At 39.9% G+C, this 27,483-nt stretch overlaps 1 protein-coding gene and 1 long non-coding RNA gene across 4 annotated transcripts in view; one reads left to right on the top strand and one right to left on the bottom strand.

Annotated features, from left to right (window-relative positions):
* Positions 1–8,549, top strand: part of LOC144042823 (uncharacterized) — a 69,613-nt gene extending 61,064 nt beyond the window's left edge. For all 3 annotated transcript variants that reach the window (XR_013290985.1, XR_013290986.1, XR_013290984.1), the window contains one exon: positions 5,404–8,549. This is a non-coding gene — a long non-coding RNA (uncharacterized LOC144042823). The remainder of the gene's footprint in view (positions 1–5,403) is intronic.
* Positions 1,163–10,257, bottom strand: LOC144042822 (kidney mitochondrial carrier protein 1-like). The gene is made up of 9 exons (XM_077555831.1): positions 10,030–10,257; positions 9,777–9,924; positions 9,455–9,549; positions 9,228–9,313; positions 7,670–7,765; positions 7,277–7,401; positions 5,414–5,537; positions 3,008–3,088; positions 1,163–2,094 (listed from the first exon to the last, which is right to left on the bottom strand). Exons 1-9 carry the CDS (start codon positions 10,091–10,093, stop codon positions 2,053–2,055), a joined length of 861 nt encoding a protein of 286 aa, XP_077411957.1. The 5' UTR covers positions 10,094–10,257; the 3' UTR covers positions 1,163–2,052.
* Positions 10,258–27,483: the final 17,226 nt, after the last annotated feature.

Below are 27,483 nucleotides of genomic sequence, written 5' to 3'. Positions count from 1 at the left end.
CTTTGTACATATACACTATGCATGTGGAATTATTGTCAACATTTATATTTCACAAGTTCAGACCCAAGTTTTATGCATTCTACTGAGGAGCAAGCCGTGCGGAAAAGCAATTTGCTGCAATAATGAGCAGCGCTGAGAACAAGAAGGCATTTTTCAGCACCGCGCCGCCTAGAAACACTGCAGTCGTTCCAAATGGAGCAACAGAACCCGATCTGTCTGGTTGTCTAAATTCCCATTTGTTTGGCCATATATTCCTATGTGTGTTGTATTTTCATGCGAGCAACGTCTAAAAAAACAAAAACGGGAGTAAAGGGATAGGGGGGGCTTGGAGCAGCGCGTACGTAGCCTTATGCCTCAGACAAAAGCCCACTCTGATCCTTGGAACACAATTGCGCCAGCCCCCTGCACCCTTGGGCCAGGCAGCAAATAACACCCATAATGCAGCATGTCTGTGACTGCCGGAATCCCTCACAGCCAAACTTGTCCAGATTGTCGAACACTGCGTCTGCGACTTGATGCCAGGCAATTGTGCCAAAGTGTTGAAAGGTCCAAATCCTGGCTGCCACATCGTACTTGAGTTCCCTTCGTTTCTATACTGGCCTGTTGTGATTTTGCTCCCAGATTGAATAAAGATGTGAGCTGGTTTTGAGAGCTATGTTCTGTGGAAAAGTCCGAGCTCTTAAGTCAGTCAAAATCGAGAATCGAGACGCTATACAGAAGTGCAAGTTGTGGTGGCTTTCTTGAAGTTTTCACAATAAGTCCCATGGTGCCTCTCCCAAAATAAAGGAGCAAGGCACACAAACAACACACCGTTCACTGTTATGCTTCCCCACATGCGCTCCCTTGAGCTGCCAACATCTAAACAGCTCTGATGGGGGGAAAACTGGGAATTTACCCAGCGAAACAAGAACAATTACATGTTAGACTGTCCTGAATAATTCATAGGCTGATGTTTTGTGGTATGCCGTGTTTCTGATAGAAGCCGGGCAATCCCTCAGAAACAACTGTGCTATATCTGAAGACTGGGGTGTGTTTGTGTGTGTGTGAGGGGGGGGGGGGGGGGGTTAAACACAAGGTTCAACAGGACTGCAGTCATCTGGGCCAGAAGCTAAATGTAGCTACACAGCGCCACACTGTGGTGAAAGCAGAGAAAAACAACAGCTTGGTCTTTTTCATTTTATTTCATATTTATAGCAATTTTAAAAAGGTACACAATGACATTTGGCTGTCAGACAACAAGGCCAGCAAGTATAAAATATTCACTCAATGGAAGCATCGTGCACAGAGTTTGACTTGACTGTAAGTGTCAACAGGCATCACGTGCAGCAGTAGTGCAAATAAGCGGTAAACCAATGACAGCGTCTAAGCCAGAAAGTAAAATGAAAATAAACAAGATCTTCTCAGCTGCCTGATCATCAACTCATTCACATCTATGTGAACAGAGAGCGACTTTTACAGCTCCAGGTTGCTTTGAAATAACTTATCACAATACATGCCAATGTCTTCTTGGCTTTGACTCGCAATTTAGAATTCTTAGAAAGAAAAAAAATACACACAAGACTCTTTGTGAAGTGTGTTGACAAACTGCAACATGCTCTCTATTTGAGAAGGGAATGACTGCAGTGATTGTCAGCTGCTCTCCAACGTGTGCAACATTCTCAAATTGGCAAACTTGAAGGCACTCAATTTCGAGACCACTGAAGTGGAGGGGCCTGTAAAACAATTCTCGTGCAAGAACGAACGAATGAACAGAGAGGCCGCTGTGGCATCCTGGGGGGTACTTGAAGCTCTCAGTCCAGTCAGAATCAAATGTTTGACGAAGGATTTGGATGAGCTAAAATATCAGCTTCAAGTAGGTGCATAAAATCCCAGCCGTCTCCACAGCAGCGGGCCTGAAACCCGTAGCCCACTCACACACAAACACACACGTGCGCCTCTTTCCCACGGCAAAAGCGGGTCTCCATCAAGTCCCGTTCACTCCATCAGTGGTCCGTCCCAATCCCGACAGTCGAGACCCTCAAGTAGTGCTCATCTTCACTCTGGATCCCACGCTCACACGTTGATCTTCTTGAGCTGCTCGTATGTGAGGAAGAACTGAATGTGGAGTAAAGGAAGGTGGCAAGTATTTTTCTACTTCGGTACAAAGCCCATCTTTTGTCACTGCTTCTGTAATCTCACTACAGTTAAAAATAAAAATAAAAAAAAGTGACACTGCATTCTTGAATGAAAGATTGACATTTACAAAAGGATTTTAAAGAGCTTATCAACTTTTTCCTTCTCTTTGCCCACTGTACTGTATTTTGCTCGTTTCAAGAAGTGAGGTGCTGAGGTATAGTAATCCAACATTGTTTATGTAACAGTCTTAAAATTAAATGGCTGGGAACTAGCGTGAAAAAAAAAAACTGCATTTGAGCTTCATCTATTTGTACTGTTCGACAAAAATGAGCACTGAAGATGAAGACTGCGATGTTATGGCCAACTCGGTTTCAGTAGGGTAACAAAATGGCGTCGTTACCCTACTGAAACCGAGGTGACCAAACTCTACGGCTTTGCGTTATTGCTAGACTAGACCGCCTCCTGGTGGCCAAGATGGGCATAGCAGAAGGAGCAGCACAATTACTGATGAAGTACAGTATTATAGAATACTGGCTGGGATGGATTAATGACATTTTCATTCAATTCAAAGGGGAAAGATGATTTAAGATACGAGTTTTGCGTTAAACACATGGTTATACAATGGATTTAAATTGTACCTGAAGGCACCACTCATCAAGTGTAGTGTAATATGGCAGTTCATTGCCAGTACAGTTAAGAAAGATGTAATGATGGAAACAAAATTATAGAAGAGCAATGCAAAATGTTGTTTTGGGGAGAAAACAACTATGGTCGAACTTCGAGGCGCTACTGCACATAAAATCTTTTTCCAGACAATTTCTCCAGCTCCAAAAGTCATTGCATCACATACACAGCGTGCGAGTACGGCACTAATGAGATGTTTAAAGGATACGATGATGTTCCACGGGCCCAAACGGAGCCAGTTGGGGAAAAAGCCCTTGTAGAGAGCCATGAAGCCCTCCGAGCGCCACGTCTGAAAAACAGGTTGAACACACACTTGGGCTTGTTATCGCTTCATCATTATTCAACAGTCCTCTGGGTGCTTTTAGCAGGCAAATTGGTGTCACAAAGGTTTGAGTTAAATATTTAACATCACTGCAAGATATTTATCCTCAATCAGCACTGGAGAGAAATAAAGTTAGGCTCATAAGAGACATGACACGGAATATACTGTACCTCTTTATCATTAGTATTGATTGAACTCTTTTTGAGATTGAAAGGGCGGTGGTACATGTGGTTTGCAAATGCCTTTCAACAGAGATGTTCTGGGTTTGAATCTCCGCTGTGTTTGGTTCTCCCCGCGCTTGTATTCCCACACCCACCGTGAGGTACTCCAGCTTCCTCCCACGCTACCAAAACAAGCATGTGAGGTTTTGCTCAAGACTCTAAATTGCTCATAGGTGTGGAATGGTTGTTTATTTGTGCCCTGCAATTGACTGAGGACCAGCTGGGGTAGCCTCCAGCTAGCCAATGACCCTAATGAGGACAAATGTAATAATGGATTGATTGATAGCTTTTTGGGACAGAAAAACTTTTAGAAACCACATTCTCGCAAGCCTCCAGTTGGTGTTGACTTAAATTAATCTGTCCAGCTTTCACTTGGCGTAGTTGCCCTACGTCGCAGCCCTCACGTACTGTAAACACACTCAGACAGCCTAATGCTCTGAGAATGTCACACACCGGAGGGGATTTGCAGCAAATACCAAAAGGTTCACAAGTCATTCGGCTTATGTGCACTATATGATGTTTGCAAAGTTGTGAAATAAAAAGTGTTCATACATCAGCTATCATCTTTTCCAATAGGGTTTGTGTTCCGGAATTTTTTCAACCCTAACTTCTTTGTTTAAATAATGTGTAACATTTGCATAAATAGATGCATGTCATTCTGATTCATTATATTCATTATGTTGCCTAATAATTGCACATGACAGGGTTATTAATACCCGATGATAATTATAATGAAAATGTTTCTTTTCACTCGAACGGCTTGGCTTGACCATGAAATGATTCCAATTCCATAACTTTCTAAGGGAATGTAAACATGTTCAGTAATCCAACAAATAGATTTTCTAGTTTGAAAATGTAAAATAAAAATCACAGGTATGACAATGAAATCAGTTTTTATAATTACATATATACAGGCTTGGGGAGTAACGGAATACATGTACCGCCGTTATGTAATCAGATTACTTTTTTTTTTGTTAACTATTATATTACAGTGACAGGAAAAAATCAGATTAAATGTAAAATGTTGAGTTTGTATTTGTCTGTTTGTGTCAAGAAGTGTCTCAGGATTTTAATTGCCTATTTTGTTGTTTTCTTTGCATTGATTTCATTCTTCTCATTTGTGAGTTGATTTAAATCTTAAGGAGTTAACCCATTGTGCCGCATTATATGTCTCTTCATTTTCTCCTCGAAGGTGTTGTAATCAACCAAATCAATTAAATGATTAAATCACCCATTGTTGTCTTAAAATTTGCTAATTTCTGTTCTCAGAGATACAAATCTACAGAAAACCTGCCTGTCAGGGTATGATCGCTTGTATAATGTAAGGCTAAGGGTGCTGAGCATAAGTATCTATTTATATATATATATTTTTTTAGATACTTAAAATTGTGTTGTTTTTGAAAACAGAGCTGTTAACAGTCAACATGTTTACTGCAGAGGTGTGCCTTAGGCTGGTCAGAATAAAAGTCCGCTCTAAAATGTGCAGTTTTATTACACAGCACAATGTCACATGTTTTGAAGAAGCATGTAATGGCAATTGGCATAGTGTTGACATATCCAAAGGAGCTGTTGCTCTTCAACTGAATTATCTTTTCTCTACCATAAGCCGTCTCCAAAGATGTTTCAGAAAATTAGGCAATACAGTAAGTACACCCAACCAGCCTAACCGGGGACGTCCACAATTACCATGTTCACCTCCAAGATCATCCTAATGTCCGAATATGCCGGACCATCGCTTCATAGATCAGCAAGATAACACACTGCCCCATTTTTCATGTTTCATTTCAGTTCTTCAATGGCCAACATACTTACTAGACATGTCACCCGTTGAGCATGAGATAAAAAGTCAATGTGAAAATGCAGGACCTTCTGAAGTCTGAATAAAGTAAAACTACACATTTGAGTGGCCTTTGATAGTAGGTAGCATATATCACACCTGCGCAATAATCATGCCGCCTAAGTAGCATCCTGATATGCTACACCTGTGAGGTAGAAATAGTACATTTTTGTTTACAAAGAAAAAAGTAACAAGTGTTGCATTTCTGTTTTTGTTGAGTGTAGACAGACTGACCTGCAGTACACAGTCGAGTGTTCCCTGGTACAAAGCTCCTCCCTTCTGGTTCATCATACGCGTCCGAACCACGTCCACCGGGTTGGAGGCCAACGCTCCGGCCAGGCCACATACGAAGCTGGACCTGCATGCCACAAAACCCAAGATGTCGTCTAAGTGCCATTTTGCTACAACTTCTATACTTACAGATAAATTGCTACTACAGCAACTGTACTTCATTACACAAAGTATGGCGTTGGTCTCCCCCGTATATGTTACAGAATAATTGAGTGTGATGTCGGATCAAAAGTGTGTGTTCTGGTCCATCCCAAAGGTTTTTGATGGTGCTTGAGTCAAGGCTTTCACTTTCTTACCCACCAAGCTCACCCGAGCACATCTTTACGCATTTTGTCTTGTGAACTGAGGCACAGTCACGCTGGAACAGACACAGCCTTCCCCAAACTTATCGAAAGTGACTTTAAGTTAAGATTCAGACTCAAACAAGGACATGCGTTCCACTACGACTATTGTCCATTAAATATATTACATTACAGTATAACAAAAGAAAAACAACACTACACAGTACTACAGTCTACAGCAGTGGTAGGCAAACTCAGTCCTCAAGGGCCGGCGTCCTGCAGGTCTTGGAGGTTTCCCTGCTGCAACGCAGCTGATTCCAATCAACAGGATCGTTACCAAGCTTATGCAGAGCTTGCTGATGAGCTGATCATATATCAGCTGTGTCGGAGAAGGGAAACCTCCAAAACCTGCAGTACTCCGGCCCTCGAGGACTGAGTGTGCCCACCCCTGATCTACAGTGTTTGCCCAAGGACCCCCACTACTTGGGGGGAGGTTTATAATTACCTAAACATGCCACGAGATGGCGCCAAAGCCACTTTTCAATTGGACTGGGCTTTGGCCTGAATACACAAACAACAAATATGCAAGTTTTTAAGCGAGCAAGTGGATAGGTTAAGAAAAAAACTGAGAATTCACAAGTAGTGAATAGCAAATACGTAGGGGAAACCTGTACATAATGCTTTAAAATAAACATTTTAAAAGGGGACGTCAACCCAAAATGTTTCATGAGAATATGTTTTATGTAGCCCCACCAGTCTAAACACGATATTCTGATTACTATTGTGTATGTGGAATATTAATTAAGCAGCTAAATCCACCTGTTTTTATCCATCTCTCAGGGGGCGGCCATTTTGTCACTTGCTGTCGACTGAAAATGGCAACACAGATGCTCAGGGCTCATGCAATGATGAATCACGGCTTAGCTTGCAAACGTCACATGACCAAATTGAGAAAACAGGTGAGCCGTGATTGGTCGTTACCCGAGACCTGACCTTTGTGATGTCATTTTCAGTTGACAGCAAGTGGCAAAATGGCCTCTCCCTGTGCACATACAACACATATTGTTGTAAAGAAAAAATTTGGGCTAACTTAACAATCACATGGAATTATAAAGAGAAATGTTAAAATAATTTGCTTCAGACAGAAGCACTTAGCCAAGTAAAATATATTCCATTGTCTAATTCAAAGTACAGTACAATGCTTCCTCTCTGTTATTTGTAAATCTTAACTGCACCAATTTTCTCCAACCAAATAGGCCAATAGCGACAGCCTTTACTGGTCTAACTAGAATGTTGCGCAATGACGAGTGAAATTGCTGCTCTGTTGAGTAAGGCCATCAAATAAGAAGCAGAGTTAGGTTACAATACTTTGGGCAGGCTTGAGACGCACGTCTGCTCTTCATCTTGTTGCACCTTTAAAGAACTCAACTATGTAGCTATGCTTTCCAATTTCCTGTCCGGTGATCAAATCAAAAGTAAGGCGGAGGCATACTTTTGTGTTGTATCCATTCCAACTCTCACTCACACGAAATGTGTGTACACGTTGTCCCCCATGTGACCAGACAGGATCAGATGCTTCTTGGTGATGTCATAGACAGGCAGCTCCACTCCCACCACAATGGCTGCTCGCTGAGCAGTTAGAGAGACGCCCTGACAGACAAAAAAAAAAAAGAGGCGACGCTGAAGATCCAAATGTACACTTGATGATGAGGACCACAACTCTCAAAATATTGACCGCTATTCCAAAAATCATTTTAAATGTTTTGCTTTTCTACCCCTGGTAAATTACATTACATAATTATGTGCCTGCTATTATTAAGCATGATTCTCTAATCTTAATAAAGTAACTGACTATTCAGTCATACAGCCCTAAAAGTAAGGAATCTTTCCAAACAAAACAATTTCAAGTATGTTGTACCTTCCAAAGTCCTCTGGTCCCTTCCTGTTGATAGATGTTGATGAAGTTCCCCATCATGCTTCCTTGGATCACCCTTCCTTGGGCTTGCATGCGGATCTGAGAGGAACATGCAGAAATCTGGTTGACTAGATTGATTTTTAACACAGTTGCTCTCAGAGTTGGAGTATTTATATCGCTCAGACAGACGCCCCTATACCGATTTTTAAGTTCTATATAACAGTACATTTGCAATTCGGCATTAAGGAATTTGCAGAGACACTGTTTTTTGGGGTGAACTTAAATTCCACTAAGTGGAAAAACTTGCCTATTCGCTGTTTTTGTGCTCAGGCTGAAGCAATAAAAGTATTACTTTGGCGTCACTACAAGTTCTATGCAATCTGATTAAGATTAAGAAGTGCTGTGTTTAAATTGTTTTAACCGTAACACCTAAGCCAAGTTTCATTAGCCCACATATGGGGTTTTCTATTATAGATTAGCATTGAGCTAGCAGACTTCGATAATGGAAATTCTAGGGTTGGGTTAAACAATTTCTTGTTTCGATATATCAGGTTAATTTCTGATTATGGGTCAGTTTTACGTGTAGAGGAAGAGGATGGTTTAGTTTACCAAGCAGGGAACAGTCAGGTGTGATTAGGTTTTACAGGCAAGTAGGCTTTAAGTCGAATGGGTGATGTCTTTTTGTCTGCCTCGAGTCTTTTTTTTTTTTTTTTCTTGAGAACAATCTTTAGCCTGAGCTTGACTTGCTTTCTCTGGCTGCTGTTTAAATACTTGCCTCCTGTCGGCCTCATGACCACTTGGCTTGATGTGCTGCGATTAAAAACGGCTCTAAAGCCGGTGGCTTATATAATCGACATGTTTGTTTACCCATAATAAAGGCATTCTGTGGTAGTCTAGTGAGTGTACACTAATCATTCATGCACCCATATTATTTACAGAACACTAAATTAAGCTTTGGAGGCCACAGTCTATTAATAAGCCACCAGTGAGGGCTTGGTGGGGCGACACCCGTTACAGGCACAGCACCGGAATTATGTCACACACGGGGTACTTTGTAAGGCACACTTGCACACTTTAACCCAAGGCAAGAGGTGCATCCAAAAATATATATACTTTATGTGTGCGCAAGCACAGTTTTAAGTGGAACATGTTCACATTTTGCTTTTGCTACTTTTGATAGCACAATGGATTGCATTTTTGTTTTTTTTAATCAGAGGATTCTGTTTTATGAACTTGCCCACTTGGAAAAACAGCTACACAAATACTTACAATGCCAGGTGGGATTGTGTTCATCTTTAAACAAATGTGTTTTCAATTATAGTTGAAAAAGCATGTTTTGATACAGCTCCTGTATTGCACAACCTTGGATTTGGCTAAGCCTGTTTCATAATTTAATGTAATAAATTCATAATTAGAGGAAATTAAACAGGTTTGTAGGTTACCATTTTACAATTAGTCTGCCAAGGGACTTGAACCGTGACCCTCCAGTCGCAAAGCCCATGTCTTTCACAGATGCGCTACCCCATATGACAGGACAATCTTAATTTGAGCCTTTAGCTACCTTGAGCACATCAGTGGGATTGGCAATGGAGGAAGAGATGACTCCAGCAAGAACACCACACACCACATTAGTCAGCATTGTCTCGTCTGAATGGAAGGGGAAAAAAAGGAGATTGATTTCATGTCGGAGCAGGATGTGGCAGTTCTCAGTTAATCCTCCCACCTTCAACAATATTGTAGGCATGCTTATAATAAGTGTGTACATGACAGACAGAAAGTGCACCTCACCCTCAGGCCTTTCCACCAGTAATCTCTTGAAGCTCTGGTATGTGCCGATTTTGATGGTCCCGTAGGATGCCTGGCGTAGCATGGCAGGAGCTATTCTGTAAAAGTCATATTTACACACACAAGTTGGACTCACATGCTTCTCTGGCTGATACAATAAGGGAACACTTGACCTCAACGGATTTGACATATGTATGGTTATTTATAGGTGCAAACGGGGAGGGAAAGAGGATGTGCTCACGGAAGTGCACTTTAGGAGGAAGTGATAACATTACAGGAAACATCACATAGACAATATAAACACAAACAAATCAATAATACTTACCCTGAATACAGTGCCCGGACGCCCTCCTCGCGTGCGATCTTGACGATGGCGTGCAACATGCCTCGGTACCGGATCTCTCGGTACTTAATGTCGCCCACTTGACCCTGAACTTGAAGTCGCGTCTTGGCTAGATCGATTGGAAATGTACCTGGTGGAAAAAGAGCGCGTCGTAGGTTCTTGTTAGCTTGTCCAAACATCACCGTGCCGGTGAGAGCTGCATCTGGGCCTCTACGCGGCTTCACACGTCACTCACCACATTCCGCCGTCACGGAAGCCAGTCCCCCGAAAACAAAAGGCTTCCAATTGACGCTGGACATCTTTTCTTCTTTGGAATAATCGCCGTGGACAGGGTAGGAAATGTGAAAGTACAAGCTAATGGGTGGGTTTGGATGTTTGCTGGGTTCTGTAGCGTGCTCCGCCTCTTCTCCAGCTTCAGACCTGCCTGCTCTTGTGCTCGAGGAGATCTCGCCTATCGCCCTCTACTGGCTACTACGGCTAAATAAGTGTCTCCGCCTACTGGGGTTGCTAGGCAACCTAAATAAATTTTTGGGCGAAGACCTTGTGTGACGTAATGGTAGTCGGTGGCTTGACGGAGGTGTTAAAACGCTTCGGTACAAAAGTACTCAAACTTTGACTGCACTTAAATATAAACAACTTTTATGGAAAAAAAGACCGATATACGTAGAAGTTTTGAATTGACTCATTGAAGTAAATAAGTACATAATTAAATGAATCCATATTGTCAAATAGACCGTGTATAAAATACACGTTTTGTTTACTTGGTACAACAGGAAAGCCGCCTCATTTCCATTTAAAGGACATGTTACATGACAGTCTTTTGAGGGCACCAATGTCTAAATTCTAGACAGAGGATGATGATCACTGGTTTGAAACTTTAAAGCGATCAAAGTGTCTGTTTGATTCTCAAACTAGAAAGAGGAGCAGGTTTATGCCACCTTTAACTTATTCACTGCCATTGACAGCTATAGATGTCAAAAATTAATTTGAACTATTTATCTTAGTTTAGTTTTTTTTTCATTTTTGTTAACAAGAGTATAAAAACCTATAATTTTTTTTGTACATTTAGAACAGATATAAAATTTGCGATTAATCGTGGGTTAACTAGTGAAGTCATGCAACTAATTACGATGACAAATTTTAATCGTCCGATGCCCCTAATTTTTTAATAATCTTTTATTTATTTATTTTTTTTAATGTATATTTTTTTAAAGAAAAGATTATTTAAAAAAATTGCGGTGTCAGGCGAGTACTATTTTTAATCATAATTAATCGCATGACTTCATTAGTTAACTCACGATTAATCACAAATTTTATATCTGTTCTAATACAATATAAAAAACACACTAGGTTTTCATACTCTTGTTAACAAAAGTGGGAAAAAATGTTAAACTAATAGAAATAGTTCAAATGAATTTTTGACGTCTATAGCCGTCAATGGCAGTGAATGAGTTAACATTTATGCTAAGATAAAACAGAAAGACTAGTAGACCGATTAGAGTCAATTTCCGTCCATTTATTTTGTTCAGTATTACACTAAGATGCTAAGATAGGTAGGTGGGGTACATCCTGAAGTGGTTGCCAGCGAATCAGAGGGCACACAGAGACAACCATCCACACTCACAATCACACCTAGTAGGGACATGAGAGTGCCCAATTAACCTCCCATGCATGTCTTATGCTGCATTTGTCATAGATACTATGTTGTACAATTTCCTTTGGCACTTTATTGGGATTTCTCAATTGTTGCAGATGGAACTTGCTGGCCATTTTTCCACTTCTGATCACCATGCTTCTTGATTTCCTTGGTTTAAACTTCATCCAAGCTCTTGTTGCCATGTCATCAAGTGTCTTCGGGATCCATCTTTCTTATACCTAAGTTGAAGTTTTTATGGAAAGTTGTCAATAAAACCTCTGATTGAAGGTTACCAGGTGCAGGACTCCATTGACGACACTGGATTGCTGTCTTGCAGCTGTTAGCAGGTTAATTTCTGTGATAAACAGGATGAGGAAGCTGCCGCCATCTGTTACAATTCCCTTTTCAAGGTTCCGCCACTGGGTTGTGAAACGAGCAGTTCTAAACCGTAGTTTGAATCCTCCATATTAACGTGTGTATTGGACGGAATCATTTGCACGTGAGGTATAAAATTATATGCTTGAGACCTTGTCTTGGTCAGATACCTGGCATACTGTCACTATGTTGGTTGTCTGTCCTCTTTATTAAGATATTGATAGGATAGTTCTGACTGTTTTTGTTCATGTGGGATAGAAAAAAGTATTACTAGTATTAGTAGTAGTATGAACATGAAGAGTTAAGTTAAAAAAAAGAAGCGTTTTGGATTCACCAACACATTTTGTATGGGAAGCAAGGGTTGTAATTGTATATTTTAGCCACTAGAGAGCAATATCACACAACAGACCGACAACTATGGCCCGTTATTAAAAAAAATAAAATAAAAATGTCGCTATGATAGTGACCTTCGAGGTTGACACTTATCTCTATTTGTCTGTCTTAATGACTACGCATACACATACATATAGGATAGATGCTCTATATCCATCTAATTAGGAGTTATGTATGTCATACATCACCTCTTTAGGTTTTGATTTTGTGTTGCTTGACAGAATATGCGCCCAATGTTTATCTACATCGATTTTTATAGAGAACATATTGGCGCTGTTAATACCACAATTCCATCTTATCTGTTTTCCATCACATTTGTCCTCCCACTTTCTGCCCCTGAGAAGAAAAGTTTCCATTTTCATGACTAGGAGGCGTTAAGTCTTCATGATATTTATTAATATCATATGCTTGTTGTTTTGTTTGATTAATGGGTCTGCAATGGGTCAGTAACCTCAGCAATGCCACCAGTACATTATTAATGACCAAGGAGAACCAGGAGTTTTGTGTATCACTGTGCAAATCAATGTGACTGTGTGCGTGCCATGAGCATGGACGACTGCATCACACCACATCGACAAAACGGAAAGAGATGGATGGAAGTATAGCAGATTTATCCGAAGTAATAAGCAGGGGGAGGTAAAGTGCTCCGGAAATTGCTCACATTTAATGTGACAATTTGTCAACAGCAGCCTGAGAACACGCCTGCGATCAGGAGGGGATATGTCTGTGTTTGCAGCAAAATAAAGAAAGGATTCCGTTGTTTTGAGCTGTTGGAACAGAAGCCTGCTGTGCTCTCTCTCCTGTGGCTTAGCTTCCAGACACGAAGCGGACTATAAGCAATATTACGTTTATAGTGAAACACCGAAGAGAGCCATACATTGAAGCAATATCATTATGTCGCACACACATTTCTACACCATGTGCATTATTATGATGTGTTAGCTAAAATCATCACTTGTGCACAGTTATGCTTGCTACGAGAGTAGCGGAGTAGTGAATATCTGTGTAGACTGTCTTCTGTTCATGCACAGCGGATATAAAAAGTCTACACACCCCTGTTCTAACAGGAGATTTTTGTCGTATAAGCAAGAAAAATAAGTAAAAATGAACAACCTCTTATAACTGGGATGTAGCTATGTTCAGAATTAACCAATCACATTAAAAATCATGTTAAATGTAATATAAATTGCCTCTGATTAACTTCAAATAAAAATTAGCTGTTTTAGTAGGCTTTTCCTGACATTGTTTTGTTTGGGTTTTTTTTAGCTTAAGGTTTTGTTCCAACACTGACTGATTTGGAACTGATCATAATTCCCTCCACCTTGTGTGAGGCCCTTCCAAAGGCGGGGGGGTGTATTATTTGTATTCTTTTACATAAACACCCATCCTTCCTCCTATATGGAAAGTAATATATGCAGTAGTCTGTGCTATTATACCATTAGTGTGTCATCAAAATGTATGCTTAGTAGCTTGTTGAAAATGATTCTGATTATTTTTATTCCGTTTTTTTTTGTTTTGTTTTATCGCAGTAATGATAGATTTGAATATGAATACAACCCACAAGGTGATAGATAAGCTTATCTGTTTCTTAAGGTTAGCCGGCTTCATTTATGAGCTTTGGAGTCGGCGGTCAATACATTTAAGATTGCCATCTCACCTGCGTAAAACATCACAGTGACGGATGGATTATTAATGCGTGGCGAAAATGTGGAAGTATTTTTTTTTGTGGTGCCGCATAGTGTGACGTCTCTTCTGGAAGTCATGGGAGGAAGGGGATGTGCGTATTAATGCATGCGGTGGCTTTCCATGCTGAAGGCTTTAAACGCCCACTCATGTCCTAGTTAGGATACATCACGACTTCCCTCCTTCTCCTGGATAAACATACGGTACTGTAGATAGAATTTTTGGAAGAAAGACTTGATTGGAAATCCTCTTTTCGAAAGACTAATAATACATGGTAAAGAGATTACATGACTAAATCTGGCATCAGTTATATGCAGTATTTGCCAATGCTATTAATTTGATCCCCCTTTGTTGTCGCCATACACACCGTTGTTGCGTTGACCCCTCTTGGCGGAGGAGTATTTTTACCCCATCCTCAGGGCAACCATGAACTTAATGGAAAGCGAAGGCTTGTCCACAATAGTTAATGTGTGTCTTAGTGTGTGCCTGTCCTAGTTGTTTACCATGCCCTCTCTCACTCTCCTCTGCCCCCCCCCCCAACCCTCCCACAGCTCTGAGAGCAGAGACTCATCGTTGTTGATGCGACTTGCTGTCTTCTGATTGGCTGCATGTAAACGGTCGCCTGCCAGTTTTTGTTTCTATTCAGACTGGATGATGATCATGACGTTGGCGAGGCGCAGTTAGACAAACACTGATAGGCGGCTCCTTTGCTAGGTGGGAAAGAATTAATTCTATCCCAAAAGGAAATTCTCAGAAGACGTCATACCACGCAAGTCATGCGTCACTAATGCTCTTGCATTCTAGTGCACTTGTGCAGATCATCGTGTGTGTGTGTGTGTGTGTGTGTGTGCGTGCGTACATGTTGCTTTGAAAGTTGGCCTTGCCCAGTAAGCATCCAGACCCTCAAGGTTCCTTTCCTGTCAGCAACATTTTAAAATCAAGGAACTCTGCTGAAGGTCTGAGAAAATGGTCTCCATAAAGAAAATGGAAGACACAAACAATATAAGAACGCTGCCGAGGCCTTCACTCTAGCAGAAGCTGACATGCTCCATTTGGTCTGCTAATCCGTTTTCAAATGATTTCCTCATAATAATTGTATGCCATTTTGAGAGACTAAATTTTTCAAAATGTAGCAATAGCCAGTCTCACATTTTTTGATTAATGTTTCAGAGAAAAGGTGCAGTGAATTTGTTCGTGCACCACACGATCACGGCAATTTTTTTAAATTCATTCACTGCCATTGACGGCTATAGACAAGAGTACAGTATGAAAACCTATATATTTTTATTGTACATTTAGAACACATGTAAAATTTGTGATTAATTATGAGTTAACTAGTGAAGTCATGTGATTAATTACGATAAAAAATCGCACCAGGCGATTAAAATGTTCTGTATTTCTAAAAAAAATTCTAGGTTTTCATTCTCTTGTTAACAAAAGTGGAAAAAAAATGTTCAACTAATAGAAATAGTTCAAATGAATTTTTGACGTCTATAGCCGTCAATGGCAGTGAATTAGTTAATCTGATTAAAAAACCTGAATCGTTTGACAGCTCCCCCCCAAAAAAATGCACGTGATACATGAGTAATGCAGCACAAATAAACAGAATATTGAAAAACAGGCTGGATTAGGGGCTCTCGAGGACCGAACTTGAGCACCCCTGCTCTAAGGTATCCAACCTCAGTCACTGAAATGCCAATTCAGGCAGCTTTGAACCTGTCTGTGCAAATGTGTTGGAAAACATATATAGTTCTTAGGACTGTTTGAAGCTCTGTCTTGGATCAAAAAATGCACACATTTTTGGCATGTATAATTTCACAATTTCAAAATTTCCACCACTTCACATGAATCAACACACACTGGTAACTGTAAAGTCCATTTATTTTATTTATTTTATTAGAATGCTGAAAGCAAAAATATATATATTATTTCAGCCTTTTTGGCCTTGAACTACTACATTTCTCAACCGAATCAAGACATTCCAACTTTAACATGCTCAAAAAAAAATAATGCTTCGCTGGCTATTATTTCTCTCATTCCAAACATTCAGTTTTCCCACAATAAAAAAAAAAATCCCTATTCATTTCCAATGAGACATTCAACATTTAAAATTCAAAATACTCATCTCATTCATCTTATACCTTGATATCAATTTTCAACATTTACTTGGTTTTCTATATATTGCACATTTTTCACCAACAAAATTTCCTACTTATTTAGCGGATATGGGTTTGATTAGAGGTAAGGGATTGGGTTAGGGTCTCATCATAATTCTTGCTCAAAATTCATTATTGTTCCTACCTTCCTATTCCAAATTTAAAATGTTCAGCTCATTCAGTTTACCATGGCAATGATTTTCAACATCACAATTCCCTTATACCAAAATGTCTTCACTCGCCACATTTTTTACTCACATATTGCACATTTGAGCCTCATTTCACATATTTCAGTATCATTCCACATCATTCAATGCATCCATTTTCACCACTACAATTCAAAATCACTCTATATCATCGACATCAATACAATATAATTCCAAATCATTCAATAGAATTTGACATCATTTCCATATCTTTCAATATCATTCCACATTTCTATATTTTACTGTAAAATATCAAATGAGTCATATTTGGCTTTACATGTCATAGCTGGACGAGCTTTTGTTTTGCATAAACTGGAAAACAAAAAGCATCTGAGTGGCTTGTGTGAGTGCACTTAGTGGAGCTGGCAGGCAGGACGTGAAGTGTGAACCAGGAAAGTGACATCTACTTTTGCTCAGCCAGGAACAAAGCTGCTGAGATCATGTGTGAAAAATGTCGTGCTTATAGACCTTGGGGTGTAATATTTATGGCATTAGGTTTGTTTTCAAGGTCCAAATTTAGGCATCACCTTACAAAATAGCAACCCTTATGAATTGATCTTCTCTTTTTTTCCTGAGAGAGCTGGGGGTGGGAGGTTTGTATGTAAGATGAGGTTGACAACGCACCCGGTGATTAACACAAACGTCTGCCATGGCAAAAGAGAACATGGCTGCGTGAGAAATCGTTGTTGTGAGCTAACGTGACTTTTTATTAACAAAGGAGGTAAAGCAGTGGGGATAAAGGTGGGCTCCTTGTTTTACGTGAAAATAGGTCACTTGTGCAGTTTTTAATCTAGTGAGTGATAGCAATTTATGAGTATTAAGAAAATCATTGATTGAACAATGTCTAAAAATGGCTGTAGTTTTTGAGGTTATTGGAAAATGATGTTAGCTTAGGAATGATGTGGTAGCACTTACAGTATGAGATGGAAGTACACAAATGATTGTTTTTGACGGCATCTGAAGCTCATCCAATGACAGACTTGTGACTCCTCATTATTGTACCCAACTTCTCTGAAAGTGCCCCCCCTACGTAGTACACACTTTTAATTAACGCCTGTTCCATTTTCTTAGCTGTTACTTGGGATCAAATGGTTGTTTTTGTTGTTATCTGTTAGCTTTGCACTGTAAATGCAAAGTCTAATTTGTTTGTTTGTAGCGAATGAGTTTCCCCTGATGAAGATGAAGTTTGTGCTGTTAAAATGATTGTTGCAATCAACCTGTTTGAAGTAGTGATGTCACATGTGTTATACTCAACTATATATTAAAAACAAAAAAAAAACACAAACAAAAAGGGGGGGGATCTCTTTCAAACTGCATGCATTTTACAGTGAATCAATATATGAAATATATATATATATATATATATATATATATATATATATATATATAAGTTTATTATAACAATTAACCCAATACATACAAGAATATGTGTTCTCTCCGCTGCCCTTCACTTTACTCTCTAATGTTTTAATGGATCAACCCATCCGCTATTTATGAATTTGTTTTCTCTCTCTCTCTTCCTCGTCCACACTTTCTCCTTCTCCTTCCATCTGTCTTGCTCATGGGCAATTACACAGACAAATGCAGTTTGTTTTCCACTCTGAATGAAAGGAAATGAATAGATTTATCAGGCCATTACATTTTTAGTTTGAGGTCACTTGCTGTATTATATTATCCATGAGCAAAGGGGGAAGTCACAGTGTCACTCCTTCAATTTGCACAGTACATTAGCCATGCAGATTTATGTAAATTCCTTCCATCCCAGTGTTTGGCTATGGAGGACCGGAGCTTTACGCTCCCCTCAAAGCAGATTCCAAGCTTATAGGCAAATTTGCGAAGCTTGACAAAACGAAGCAGGACGGGGACGAGAGAGAGGAGCGGCTTTCTGTCGTCGGCTGACGTAGTCGACTTGATGGTCGTCAGACGTACGTAAGACACCCACGCACTTTTCAGGCGGGGGAGGATGTACAAGTGGAAGCGGCCGGGACACGAAGTCCCTGTTTTCCGCTTCGAGAAGGGCACATCAAGGACAATTGAGCTGTAATTTAGATGACAGCGCCTATGTTTATTTATATTATGATTTAAATGATCCAGCATATATTCTGTGTTTTTAAAGCCATTTCCACTGACAGTCAGTCAATTTTATTCATATTTGAGCTACTTTCAATCAAAATAAGATTTGTGTTCATATTCAATTATAATCAGGACTGTGTGCATGTGCACGTGTGTGAACATGCTGTTTATTGATTAGCTGCAGTTTCACCAAACCAGCCTGCAGCATAACACACTACTGTATGGAACGCACATTCTCTTGAGGTTTTCAAACACGTCAGGTGTGCTGTCGATGGCAATGACGGGCATCTCACACACACCCTCAACTCGTCCCCCACCCCTAAATAAATCCCCCCCCTACCCCAAGCAGACCCTTATTCCACATTGCCTTCCATTGTGTTTTACTTTAACCCCGTTCCCTGTGGGGAAAAACTCTTATCAGCCACAACCAGATGCACCAATGTGTGTGTCAGTGTGTGTGCGTGTTAATCCTCTCTTATTGGCTCAGCAGTAGCAAGTTTTAGTGTAGGTGATGACTTGTGATAGCATTTCCTCAAAATATCAGAATTTCATACAGCATTTGAGCATGTTTCTAAATGCCACATCTCTAATGAGGCGTGCTACAAATTCCAAAATGATGTGCTTGATGTGGTGTAAATCAGTGTGTTTCTCTGTGATATCTTACACTGAGCTTGTCAAATATTGTTCATGTCGGTTCAGCTCAAATACCAAACCAGACATCTCTTCACTCTGCTTATATTATTAAACCATTATGTTGATTCTGTTGATTCCGTGAGTGAGTCCGTGTGTGTTGAAAAAATGACCACCTGCACTTCATAATGATTTCAAGTGACCATTGATGGTTTTTCCCTTGCCAACATAAGTGAGCAACCTTTGGCTGCAGATTGAGGACATTGGAACATTCACTGGTTCAGTGTGTGTGCGTGCGTGTGCGTGTGTGTGTGTGTGTGGTCTTGTTTTTGTTACATGGTGGGGCCAACATTCGGGATTTCGAGTTGTGGGGCTCACCCGTCCATAGGGGGCCATTTTGCTGGGCCCCACAAGTTTATACCTCTTTTTGAGGGTCAAGACTTGGCTTTATAGTTTAGGTTGGAATTGGGATAGAATTGAGGTTAGGGTAAGGAATAGGGTTAGGCAATAATTTTTGATGATTGGGGTTAGGGGGAGGGGCTAGGAAATGTATTATGTCAATGAGTTGGCCTCACAAAGATAGTAAACCAAACCTTGTGTGTGTATGTGTGCCTGCGTGCGTGTGTCTACGCAGCGATATGCCAAAATTGAGCAAAACGAAAAACTCTACTCTGTCTAGTTGCCATAGTAACTGGCAATTCACAGCATCTGGCAAATTATAGGGCTGCGTTGAAGGGCGATAGAGTGTGTGTGTGTGTGTGTGTGCATACGTGTGTGTGAAGTTGTGTGTGCGTGTATGAAGGAGACTGCAAACCCCTCCCGCATACAAAATGTGTTCTTCAGGTGCACGAGAAGCAGAAAAGAATGATCGTTATTTTCCAGCCAATCCATTTCAGGTAGTACAGACAAACACATAAACATGCACAGCCACAGAATTTGGCTCACTGTTATTATTATGTTAAAACAAACAAAAAATGAAGCTGGTCGAGATGATGTCATCCCAGGGGCAAGATCTCTAACAGACAAGCTCAGTGACCTTGAAACAACCTGTGCTCATCTCAAATGTAGTGTGTGTGGGAATGTGAATTTGGATTGACAGGATCCTTTCAGAAGAAGACACGAGGGAGGTACAAGTCAATTTAGATGATGTTGGATACAAACATACATTCCACAGCATATTATGCGCACCTGCATAAGGTCTGTATCAAAAACATTTGCTGTACCTTTAATAAAGATCATTTCATTGATACAGCTAGAGAGGTACACATTTATCAATGCAAATTATTCTGCTGATAGTGATATCAATCTGCTTGCAGTTACTTCTAATAGGTTGCACCTTGTTGGGGGATTTCTTATAAATTGTATGATGTAAGGGCGGAAATATAGTAGTTATTTTGTATATAACTGCAAACCAGCGAGGTGATTCCAACCTTCGATGTGTGGCATATCTTTTGAGGAAGGATCCATCAAATTTAGGTGTGAAGCGAGTCACAACAGAATGTAAAATGTTCCGTCCAGCTAATCCTTCGTGAACAAGCAGTGATAATTTCATCGATGAAAAATTGTCATCATATTTTTCATTACAGAATTTTTTTTCTGACAAAAAGGAAACGAAAACTAAAAAAGAAGTCATTCATTGAGACAATGACGATACCTAAAATTGACTGACAAAAAAAGGACTGACAATTTCATCAAAGACTAAAACGAAAATAGAAAACAACACAGTGACGAAAATGCAGAAAAGCTGATCATAAGAAGGAATGAAACGCGGGGTGGGAGAAAAGAAGCACTCAGAATCACTGCATTTTACTGAATGTTCAAACATTATTATTGAATCTTTACATTCATTGTGCAGCTGTAGGCTTGAGGTGAAGGTTTTAAGACAACATATTATTGTCCGTTGTGTTAATTGTGTCTTGCGTGTTTACAAATAGGTGTGTTATAATTTTCTGTGTGAAAGTTACATGCTGAATTGTCAATTTCATCAACTAAAATTGCTCTTTATTTCATTGACCAAAATTGGATTAAAACTACAATACAATGACTAAATTATGACAAAAACTTAAATAAATTTTGTCAAAAGACTATAAATAAAACTAAATAAAAAAAATCTTGTCAAAATTAACACTTCAAGAAGTAGCTTGCTAACGAGCCAATGGACAGATAAAGGAATGCATTTTGTCTATTTGCCGTCTGAGTCACAATGGAAGCCTTCCCAGTTGTTAGCTAGCCTGCGCCTCAAATGTTGCGTAATGTTCCGCATGGGTCAAGTGGTTGTTGATCCATTGTTCAATCAACCAATGATGAGTGAATCTATTTTTGCGTTGGCACAAAATGTCTACTCTTTGCCACATGCATTCGACTTTTGGTTATTTATAAATCTGCTTTAACTGATATTATTATTATTATTATTATTATTATTATATTGCACTCCAACCCATCTTTTTAACATGTTTGGATAATAACAAACTCAAATAATATTGATTAAAGAGCGTTACATAAACATGTGCTGTTAATTTACATCAATCTTACATCAAGTCTAATAAATGTGTTGGGCAGCATATTGTGGGAGACTTTAGATCAACACGTTAAAGGATGATATTTGCCCATGTTCTAGGCTTTTTCTTTGGATTATTATGTCTTATAGTGGCACTTATTTAGTTTAGTCTTAATGTTTGTCTGTCTCCAAAGCTGTTTAAAGAAAAGTCTGGACACTCTTTGAAATGACTGCACTGCTCTGTCATTGCTTAAATCTCCTTCACATAAAATTAATGAATTACATCTCGTTAGCTAGTATCCTGTCCTGACTCCTTCGGGGGCCTTGTCAGTTTTTGGCTCCATCAACCGAAACCTAGTGTCAAGTATTTGCTTTTCTCACCTAAAAAAGAAACCCTGACCAGGCAGTTTGCTTATCCTGGATAAATCTGTACTGAAAACGACTGAGGAGAATGCATGGGCAGACGGTGCCAGCACTTTTCTATAGGGGACAAACAGGAGTTGAGTCTTGCCATGAGTCTCGATAAATCATTCTTAAATGGTTTGTGCTTAAGGTTTAACCACTCCCCATTAGAGAGTCTTGTATGGCTGTCAGCAAGTTCTTTCTTAAAGGCATGCCACTATTTACATACAGTGCATGTACATGCATATGACAGCATATACTGTCTTTCACAGTTTAATAAAAACGAATTTACCCACTTGGACCTTTCTAAGTGGGTACGTCACATCTGTTATTATACTTTTCTAGAGAAGGAAACAACAGGAGCTGTCTATTTGAAAGGAGCCCAAAAGAGGGTTGCCTTTTGGAGAAATGGGAGGTCGACAGTTAGGATGAGGAAGTGAAGTCACACAGAGAGGAAAGAGAAAGATGTATGGATGTGTTTGCGTTTGAGGGAGCTTCGTTCTATACAGAACGAGAGAGAGAGAGGGTGCGTGTGAGGGCACTATTAAATTCCTGTACTATAAATCTCTGACAGCGCATGTGTGTGTGGAGATAACAGAGGGATGTCTCTCTCCATTCTGCCTCTGTCACAATGATGTATGCACTCCTTTCTTCTTCCCGGTGAAATATTAAAAGGCGTCTTGCCTGTGTGTGTGATCCCAGCCAACATGTTTGGTTATTCCTCACCTCTTATCAGCGCTCACAATTCCAAGCTGGTGACTTGCGGCCACCCAGGAAAAAAGAGACAAAATGGCAAAGGGGCAATCACACAAATTCAGATGACGACAACATTGGACTTGAAGTCACAGATGAGGGAGAAAATGTCAGCTTTCATGATGGATGCTTACCTGCTTGACGGATTTGATTGATTACACAACGGCCAGCATGTTGCCACGCTGTGTTCATCTTTCAGCTGACAGCATTTTCTTTATGGCATCTTGTGTTATGGTATCATAATCACGGCCACGCGCCCGGGGAATAAATCTTTATAATTTGCTCCCCACGCAGCATGTGACACACCGGAAGAAGCAGTTGGGCTGTTGCGGCTCTCTCGGCCCTCTTGCAACCTTCAGCTTCAACTGTCATTCAAAAGGCATTGTTGTTTTCAGCAGGGGAACGGAAGGAAGACTAACAGTAAAGTTCAGTTCATCTTGTCAGGGTAAAGTCTAGAAGAGCTAATTCTCCCAAAATGGATTATACAATACTGTATCACAAACATGAGTCAACAAAAACAAAAATTTTACTTGGCACAGTAGTGGATGCTGACATGATCTGTAAATAAGAAACAATAATGGCATGCTTTTGTTATGATCCAATGTTTCAAAATAAAATCCAAGCCCTGTTTAAGGCCCAAAGAAACTTAGTGGCAAAAACAGCTTGAGATAAATATTCCCATAAAAATTTGCGCAAAAGTAAAGGTAAAAACTATGTGATAAAAAAGATAAAAAATTAGTTGTACCATTTTAAAGGGGAAGTCAGACCCAAAAAATTTAAAAATTATGCAGCCCGACTAGTCTAAATATAGTATTTTGTTTAATATTGCGATAGTGGAATATGAGTTAAGCAGCAAAATCCAGCAGTTTTTGTCAATATCAGAAGACAGCCATTTTGCCATTTGCTGTCGAGTGTAAATGACATCACAGTTGCTCAGGTCGCAGGTAACAAGTTACCAATCACAGCTCAGCTTGCGCTGTGATTGGTTGTTGCCTGAGCTGTGCTCAAGGCAGGGGCGGATCCATTCCAGTGGGATAGATAAGGGCCACGCCAAAATCATGAAAAATTCCAAACAGTTTGCCTAATCACCTTTAACAGGAACTACAAACAAAACAAAAACATTCAATAATGAATATATAATTGTTTGATTGATTGGTTTAAGTTGCTTAATAAACTTGGACAATGTCAACGTGGCCCTCGCGTATTTAAATTTGTCTTTATGTGGCCCTCGAAGGACTAAGTTTGGACACCCCCTGCCCTATGTATTACTACTACCTCATTTTGGTCACGGGGACACAGCCTGGACTGTCCAATCACAGGGTACATAATAGTCAAGCAACCATTCACACCCACATTCACAATATGGACTCTTGAGCGTATTCAATGAACGTCTCTGAGTGACGGTTGCCCTATAATGTTAACATTGTATTTAGGATACACATTTGTACTGGATAATTTTAAAAAAAAGTAAATACAGTGGTACCTCGGAGTTTGAACATAATTCGTTCCTGCGAAGTGTTCAAAGTTCGAATTGCTCAACCTCCGAAACATTTTTTCCAATAGGAAATAATGTAAATGCAATTAATTCGTTCCCAAGCTCCAAAAACAGAAAATGTATATTTTAATTTCTATTTTTGTTTTTACATCTACAGTACAGCGCAGTATTTAAACAATAAAAATATCTGACTTTTTGTTGTTGTGGTGTGATGGCATCAGCGGATAATAAATGCTGTGTTAATGCTTGCTTTAGTTTTTTTTTGTTTAACGTCAGGCACGTTGTTGAACAGCTAAGGGGGGTCCTCATACCAGTAATTACAGAAGTAGTCACGGTAGTTACAACTGTACGATAATGTCCTTCCTATTTCCATTGTGGTTTGTAGCGCTGTATGTTTTTCTTTGCCGCCACTGGCAATGTTGTCTTTCTTTGGGCCGATGGCGAAGAAAATTGTCGTGAAAAAATCTAAATGCACTCGCGAGTATGGAGCACCTCCGGGAGTATTCACGATCTGACTGGAAATGAGCAGTGCATCGTCTCAACTACCGCAACGTGAGCATTCGGCTTTGTTCGGCTTCACTCGGCGCTCACCGTTTTCAAGGTACGTTCGACTTAGCTTGCTTTTTCTTGGGTGTTCGAACTCCGAAAATGAGTTTAAACTCCGAAGGATTTTTTACTCCGATTTTTTGGTTGAAGTCCGAATTGTACGAGTTCTGAGACGTTCAAACTCTGAGGTTCCACTGTACTTGTTGCCCTTGCTTTAACCAAATCCTCATTCAAATTCACTGGGCTCGTCCTCGGTTCGTGTGGCACACCTGTATACAAAGACTCTTCAGTTTGTGAAGAAGTGTTCACCAACCAACCAACCAATGCTGTATTCTGTTATAGAATTGAAAAGTAATGGGATAATTATATACAATTACTGAACTAACAGACCTAATAACCAATCACAATAGCCTTCTACAAATGAGAAGATGGAGGCAGAGAGAGCAGCAAGCAAAAGCCCAGCTGCAGGCGAGTATGTTGAGGCAGATGGATGGGACGAAAGGAAGGAACCAAATGAAAAAGCATCGAAGAAGGATGATCCGAGGGCGGGACAGGGCTGGCGAGAGGACAGATGAAGAATGAAGAAATTCACAGATGATGAGTGAGGAAATGAGGAATGTGCCGAGGGAAAGACGGATGGACTAGCTCCATTATTTTCAAAGTTGCGTGGCAGAGAAATGGAACGGTTAAGTGAACGAGGGCTTATGAAGCGGAACCCAACGTAGTGTTTACAAAGAGTCCGGTGGCGGATAACTTCTTGTCGAGACGATTTGAAATGAAAGAAGCTGCAGATCTTGACAAATAATAAGTATGTGGTTATTGGTTAATATAAACTCTTTAAGTGACTGATGGTGTAAAAAGTGTGCCAGCTAAAGTTCACTTCACTGCAGCCCACTTTGGTATTAGACGAGTTAACTTCATAGCCATTTTGCGTGTTGCGGGTTCACAGTCAAAAAAATGCATACATTTTACATTATTTTAAAATGATACTTATGTCATTACAACGGTAGCACAAGTTAACTAGTAGCTGATTAGCTTGCTTGCTAGGTATCAACGACATATGTACAGTTATAAATGTCGTAATCGGCGGATGATTCATTGCAAAGGCTTTCTATAAGCACAAATTCTTAGTATGGACCGTGCCAAATGGAAATACAAGAAAATTTTGCAAATTATGTGTGCCAAAATGAGCATTACAGTAAATAAAACATCAGTTTAATACTATAGTGCAATCAATGATTTGTTGAGTCATTGGCAGTGCAGCCAGAGTAATAAAAGAATTCCAAGCTGAGGCAGAGGAGGTCCCCAACTAAACTTCAGTAATACCGTAGTAATCATTGCCACAGAGTACACTTGACTCGAGAAACATTGTGTGCTATGTAGGTGCTTAAAGTAGCAGTTGTTTAAAGGTTGATGATTATTGTATCATCTATGCTCATTTCCAGTGCCGCCGCTACCCCTTTGGGTGCCCTAAGCTTAAAAGTGTGATGGTGCCCCCGAATTTTAATGGGTAGTGGGCATTTTTCATGCAACAATAATAGTTTGCATGGCTTAAAGACCCAAACCCAACCTTTTGGTGCGCCACGGTTCAAACGAGTTTTTGCAGACCAGCAATCATTCACAATTCACACGGGTTGGGGTTATCAAAAGATGACACGATTGATTGCTGCTTTGGTCCGGTGGCTGCACGGCACTGATCTATAGATATGACTGGATAGACGATAGGCCAAGACGAAACTTTTTTCTCGGCAGACGATCCTATACATTTACAGTATCGAAATTGGAGAATATTTGAGACAGTACTTAGTATTTATGGTGTTTTAAATTTGTTAAACATAAACAAGAGGACTTCAGACATTTTAAAACTTGCCTTAAATACGTGTATGAATTATATGCTTAATGATGTTTAGTACAGGAGGAAACTTTTTTTTTTTTTTTATTATTAAAGAATTATAACTGTAATTCAACAAAAGATGCCTCTTCCAAATCTAATATTGGGGTTTAAGGAACTGAGCGATAAAAGAAAAAGGGTGTCTTCAAAACAGCACTTGTTCAGGTCTCATTTAACATCGAATCACAGCTCAGCTTAAAAAAAACAGGTGAGCTGTGATTAGTTGTTAACGGAGCCCTGAGCAACTGTGATGTCATCTTCAGTCGACAGCAAATGGCCGCCCCCTGAGATGGATATAAACGGCTGGATTTTGCTTCATAACTCATATTCCACAAATGTAATATTCATCAGATTGTCATGTTTAGACTAGTGAGGTCACATATATTGTAACATATTATTGTCAAGAAATGTTTAAGGTTAACTTCCACTTTAAGACTTTCACCTTTGACACGTGGGTCTGTAATGCATCCCAATTTACTTACAACAATACAAAGTATCAGTAAATAAAGGAATGCCATTTCTCCTCAATTTTGCTGTCCAAACCCAGCCTGTGATTTAGCTTATATCGATTTGTGACTAGTAGTTACATCATATGCTTTAATTAATTAGCCTTACTTGGCGTTCATAGCGGAAATTTGGAACAGTGTCCAACAACTGATCGATACTTGTAGCGTCTCACTTTGTCCTGTTATGTGACGTAAGCGGCTGGCATTTGCCAACACCCTCCTTTTCCCTTTCTGTACCGCACACACACGCACACACAGAAGACATAATTGAGCAATTATCCTCTCCAGGCTGTTCTGATTGTAATTTGCATTTTTATTATGAGCATGAGGATGAATTGTCATATATTGCCTCACACTGATAGACCTGCACAGATGCTTCGTCGAAATGTAAGCTTGCATCTTTGCACCACATATGCCTCAAAGTATAGCAAAAGAAGCCGCGTCTAT

This window comes from Vanacampus margaritifer, chromosome 2 (genome assembly GCF_051991255.1).
Source record: "Vanacampus margaritifer isolate UIUO_Vmar chromosome 2, RoL_Vmar_1.0, whole genome shotgun sequence".
In the NCBI taxonomy this organism is placed as follows: domain Eukaryota; kingdom Metazoa; phylum Chordata; class Actinopteri; order Syngnathiformes; family Syngnathidae; genus Vanacampus; species Vanacampus margaritifer.
The sequence above is the reverse complement of the archived record's forward strand: the minus strand, read 5'-3'. Positions and strand labels throughout refer to the sequence as shown.

Excerpts from the sequence above, each read along its gene's own strand:
- LOC144042822 (XM_077555831.1), bottom strand. The coding sequence starts at position 10,093 with ATGTCCAGCGTCAATTGGAAGCCTTTTGTTTTCGGGGGACTGGCTTCC. Across the intron at positions 9,314-9,454 it reads ACTGGTGGAAAGGCCTGAGG|ACGAGACAATGCTGACTAAT; the intron begins GTGAGGTGCACT and ends CCTTCCATTCAG. Across the intron at positions 7,402-7,669 it reads GGACCAGAGGACTTTGGAAG|GGCGTCTCTCTAACTGCTCA; the intron begins GTACAACATACT and ends TTTGTCTGTCAG.